This window comes from Bombus impatiens, unplaced genomic scaffold, assembly GCF_000188095.3.
Source record: "Bombus impatiens unplaced genomic scaffold, BIMP_2.2 scf_0114, whole genome shotgun sequence".
NCBI classification, from domain to species: domain Eukaryota; kingdom Metazoa; phylum Arthropoda; class Insecta; order Hymenoptera; family Apidae; genus Bombus; species Bombus impatiens.
Genome location: NT_176533.1, coordinates 907,391 through 913,045, shown reverse-complemented (window position 1 = coordinate 913,045; position 5,655 = coordinate 907,391). Strand labels below are relative to the sequence as shown.

The window sequence follows — 5,655 nt, the reverse complement described above, 5'->3', positions numbered from 1 at the left end:
ACGCCGGGGCCGCTTGCCTATCGTTTTATAGGCAACTGGGTCAATTCTGGCGAGCGTCGACGCTTTCCGCGAAAACTTCATCGCGCTACACGATGCCTATACCGTTTCACTAGCTTCCTACACTTTCGCGTATTTTCTAACTGAACGATATTTATCGAGCGAACGATTGTTTTTTTTTTTTCGTTGGAGAATTATTTTGAATTCTTCTTTTTGTTTTCATTTTGTTTCGTGAGAATATTTTTGCTACTTAAAAACTGACTCTTAGATTTTCGTTTAGTAAATTAAATATAACGTAAAGTAGGATTTTGCAAGTTATAAAAATCATTTTCTGCGTTGTTGAGTTAAAATAGAAGAATCGGGATTTTGTACGAGAATTCTTTCTCTCGAAACTATTGAGTTGCTGAAAATGATGATAGAATTTTACTCCTAGCCCTTTCAGCTACACGTACATTTCTTACGATTTTGCTCACATTTTTTTCCTGATATAAACACGATTGTCGAGCGAATTTTACAACATCAAGTATTAGTGCCATACGTCACAAATCTCCGACAGGTTTTCGCAATAAATCAGTGCAAAATCTACGGAAATAGATTTACTCGCTACGATAACATTGGAAACAGATATGTATTTGATAAACTCAAATATTCGATGACACTAGACACCAATGTTATCAAACGGTCATATAAAGAAAGTAACGATGTGAAATTAAGAACGACTGCGATTTTTGTTACAGACACTTAAAATCGAAGAAAAAGCAAAATGTGCGACGACGAAGTAGCAGCCCTTGTTGTCGACAATGGATCCGGTATGTGCAAGGCCGGTTTCGCCGGAGACGACGCTCCCCGTGCCGTATTCCCCTCGATCGTAGGTCGCCCCAGACATCAGGGTGTGATGGTCGGTATGGGTCAGAAAGACAGCTATGTCGGCGACGAGGCACAGAGCAAGAGAGGTATTCTCACCTTGAAATACCCGATCGAGCACGGTATCATCACCAACTGGGATGATATGGAGAAGATCTGGCATCACACCTTCTACAACGAATTGCGTGTTGCCCCTGAGGAACACCCAGTCCTCCTCACCGAGGCTCCCCTGAACCCAAAAGCTAACCGCGAAAAGATGACCCAGATCATGTTCGAAACCTTCAACAGCCCGGCCATGTACGTCGCCATCCAGGCCGTGCTCTCCCTGTACGCTTCCGGTCGTACCACCGGTATCGTCTTGGACTCCGGAGATGGTGTCTCGCACACCGTACCCATCTACGAAGGTTACGCCCTTCCTCACGCCATCCTCCGTCTGGACTTGGCCGGTCGCGATTTGACCGATTACCTCATGAAGATCCTCACCGAGAGAGGTTACAGCTTCACGACCACGGCTGAGCGAGAAATCGTGCGCGACATCAAGGAGAAACTTTGCTATGTCGCCCTGGACTTCGAACAGGAAATGGCCACCGCTGCTGCCAGCACCTCCCTCGAGAAGAGCTACGAGTTGCCCGATGGACAGGTGATCACCATCGGTAACGAGAGGTTCCGTTGCCCAGAAGCCCTGTTCCAACCTTCCTTCCTGGGTATGGAATCCTGCGGTATCCACGAAACCGTCTACAACTCCATCATGAAGTGCGACGTCGACATCCGTAAGGATCTGTACGCCAACAACGTACTCTCTGGCGGTACCACCATGTACCCCGGTATTGCCGACCGTATGCAGAAAGAAATCACTGCCCTGGCCCCATCGACCATCAAGATCAAGATCATCGCTCCCCCCGAGAGGAAATACTCCGTATGGATCGGTGGATCCATCTTGGCCTCCCTGTCCACCTTCCAACAGATGTGGATCTCCAAACAGGAGTACGACGAGTCCGGCCCTGGCATCGTTCACCGCAAGTGCTTCTAAGCAGTTATGCTCGATTCAAATTATTATTACTATCGATATTGTTATTGCTACACCTTTTCCCCAAACACACCGTTCACTGCCGTACCGCTTCGTCTAGCTGCGACTCCGTTAGTTCAATTCTATCGGCACTGTTTCTACGTGGCGGTGAGATTTTTTCCGACGAACATGGTCTGAACATACACGTCATCTTTTGTATATAAGTTTACATCTACGGAATAAATCAGTCTTATATTCTTACAACTAATCAAAACGTAGCTTTTCATTTTACGATTCCCTGAATATCAATTGCTCTTTAATAATCGATTTATTTTCAATTCTATTATATCTTTCGCACATTATTCTTCAATCATGAAGTATCTATTCTTCTGATCCAATCGAAAAATATTTCATCTTTGTTTGATCAAAACATTATTGCACACTACATTACGATTAAATATGTTACAATAAGATACAAACCGGATAATTTCTCATTAGAATCGTGCATTTGCAATGGGGGGGACACTGCAAATATTAGGATCAAATTGAAATAAAGGGGCCAGCCATCAATTACTATACGTTCGTATTGATAGGCTGTACTAGAAAAAAGTTTTGCATACATCAATAAAAACTGGGTAAAATGTCGGCTTAACAAACTTAAAATTTCTAGAATTTCTAGAAAAATATATTTATTCAAATCTCAACACTCGTATTCAACATAAATAACATTTTGGAAGGGACAGTAATATACGTATCGTCATCTACCATGCATGGATTGAATTACGCGAAGGAGTAACTCATTGCTTCTATCAAAATTACCGGGGTATCCAAACGGACTTCTTTACGTTATCGTAAGCTTCGTCGCCAATTTGTTAAGGATAGACGCGCCCTCATCCAGGAACACGCTCCCCTTTAATGCTGGCTTTCTCCTTTAGCGTAGTCCATACATTGAGTGCTTGTCCTGTTTGTGTCTTTCGCATCGCAGTATCTGCAAATTTGCATTCATCATGCTAATCAATTGCTCAAATTGTGATATTTATACAAAAGGTAGTCCGAATATCCTTATACGTAGAATTATTTTGCCGTCTTCTTACTTCCTTAAAATTGTCGAATTACACACTAAGCGCACATGCATGAAGAGAAGAATTTGGTTCTTCAAAATTCCTCCATACTTCTATAAAGTTTCCACTCTCTTGCAATTACGATTCTTGCAATTCTTTACAACTCTATAATATACTCTACGGTTACGATGAAAGATATCAGCACTTAAGTTAAATAACAATTATTATCGTCGATATCTTTCTTTATCCGATAATTACATCACTGACAACGTACATTGATAAAGTACTTTAACGTACTTAATTCTCCGCGAAAGCTATACTTTAATCAAAGGCCAGATAGCAAAAACGACTCTTGTTTATGTTTGTCTTTTCTCAGGAAATTCAAAGAATACCCCGCAGCGTCTTTCGTACATTACAATTTCTCTTAACGAAATATTCATCGTATCGCATTATAACTACGAGCGTGTCTCTAAGTATATCGAGCTATATCCAACAGCTATATCTAATTCAATTATAAAGTTTTGGCACAACTGTTCGATTTTCGTTCGACGATAAATCAGGACATAGATCATTTTTCGTAATACCGATTCCGCTAAGTCGTGAATTTTCTGAAACGCGTTACTATCTAAATAGCGAAAAGGCTTGGCAAGGGTCGTCTTTGTCACGAGCCCCTCAATCTCTACCGATATTCTTATATAAATGAAAATCTCATCACCTTCGAACATTCCACCGAACATTGTCATCTTCTTGCACGGTCACGAAACTTGGAAACTTGTTGGTCGATCGATCGAATCACCGTCTGTATGCGTACAAGGGGATTCCGTGTGGAAGTTCGTTTGCGATAAAGACGTGCCGTTTCGGGGTTGAAACACGGCAATGCGAATCTGCGAATCGGTCGCACGTTTCGACGGTGGCTCTTGCAAAAAGGTGGAGGGGATCGGTGGTGGCTCGAGCTACGTGGTCGCCCTGTGCACTCCCAATTATAGAAAGCAGCCTAATCGTCCAATAATTCGATTCTATATGCATTTCATCGGCCGTAAATGGCTGATTGAGCCATTTACACCCGGCGTTGCACGCAACCATAATATACGGATCGTTTAGCATCGAAAATGGCGTCGCGTCCCAACTGTAATTCGGATTATTATTGTTGGCACGCTGCGGCCATATCAAGTCATATATTATTCGTTTACGAGTATGAACGACAGCCGCGAAATAATGCGCTTGTCGTGAACATTTTAGAGATCAGCGGCCTTAAAAAATTTAATATTTCAAGAGAAAAGTTCCGAATCACGAAAGTTCGAAATTACGAAATCAGAGAAATCGAACGTCAATCGGTGAAATTAGAACGATAATCGGTTGGTCTAATACGTTCGTTTTAGAGGGATAATATTTAAATTTCTATTATGCTACTTCTACGGCTGTTACGCTTTTGCCTTTATGCTTTTCGTTGTTTTAGTATTTTACTTTTCGTAAATTTTAAGCAGATCGATCTTTTTATTTATTTCGATACTTTTTTATAGTTTTATCGTTGCACCGTAAATTCTGCGTGGAAATTTTTGTACAAAATTTTTTAAATTTGTTACGGATAATTCCGAGATATTGTCGATTCAGTCGGAGGAGAACGCACGAAATATATTTCGCAAGGCGCGCAAAATTCAACTTAATTTCAGTTACACGTATCTAGCGATTAAATTTTAACTATAACGTGTTTATTGAAAGATTTCTTTTGTCGAGAGATCATCTCGTATTTAAGAAATTTATTCCAGGTTTCTCTTTGGGTTTATCCCTTCTTATTAACCGGATGCGTATCTTCCTAACTTGAATTCGAAAATAACGCAATCCTAAACGAAACATTCATTAATTGATAAACATTCATTTACTACGTATCGTAAACATCGAAATCCACTTTGTTGAATCTTCCTTTCACGAAGCACGTTTCGTCCGAACCTCATAAACTTTCACGTCTATTAAAAGCTACCGACACACCGATCTAAACTTTTCATTCAAAAACATTGCGATCTCAAGATCCCATAAGCTTCGCTAAGCTCTATATTTATAGACTATTACTACTGCTAACACTCACATAAATTTTTTTTCTGCTTTTAATTAATTAAATTCAACTTACACGTAAATCCTAATTTTCCGGTTAAATACAGCAGCAAGTATTTATACGCTCGTAATCGCATTACCAGATACAAATACACAAATACACGTAGATTCATATTTAAGACAACTAAAGAAATAGAATCTAAACAAAACACCCGCCAAATATCATAAACTTCGGACATTTTATATACATTTTTGCACCTTTGATCCTGCCATAAATGCACGAACGTCATAGCCTATAGTCGTTCGGAGATCGCCTCTTCCGTTCTTCGACGATCAAATGTTCTATCTACATTTAAGTTGAAAGGAAACTAAACTTCGTCGTCTACTTTAAATCATCTCCGTTGTTCTTCGATCGAAAATATTTTGTCATTTTCTTACAGCCTTTGTCTATAACGTAACTTTATTTAAAACGTACCAGGTACCTCGAATGTTCCAACGTATTTTGAAAAATGAAGAAACGTTAGATACAGGACACGTTAGGTAAGAAGAACAAGCTGGACATGTGCTCTGTGTCTACCTTCCGGTTAATGAATATGACGGCACATAAATTGGAGGATGAATCAGATTGGACGCTGGTGCCCTTCGACCCTCGGCCGATTAGCGCCTAACGGAAGACGG

At 40.4% G+C, this 5,655-nt stretch overlaps 1 protein-coding gene and 1 long non-coding RNA gene across 2 annotated transcripts in view; one reads left to right on the top strand and one right to left on the bottom strand.

Annotated features, from left to right (window-relative positions):
* Positions 1–2,141, top strand: part of LOC100740936 (actin, clone 205) — a 9,464-nt gene extending 7,323 nt beyond the window's left edge. Inside the window, exon 3 of the mRNA XM_012380886.1 lies at positions 755–2,141. Coding sequence (XP_012236309.1) covers positions 761–1,891 — 1,131 coding nt within the window. The 5' untranslated portion in view covers positions 755–760 and the 3' untranslated portion in view covers positions 1,892–2,141. The remainder of the gene's footprint in view (positions 1–754) is intronic.
* A 383-nt stretch (positions 2,142–2,524) lies between these two features.
* LOC117151219 lies at positions 2,525–3,880 on the bottom strand. The gene is made up of 2 exons (XR_004460979.1): positions 3,644–3,880; positions 2,525–2,855 (listed from the first exon to the last, which is right to left on the bottom strand). It is a non-coding gene; the product is annotated as an uncharacterized LOC117151219 (long non-coding RNA).
* Between the last annotated feature and the right edge of the window lie 1,775 nt (positions 3,881–5,655).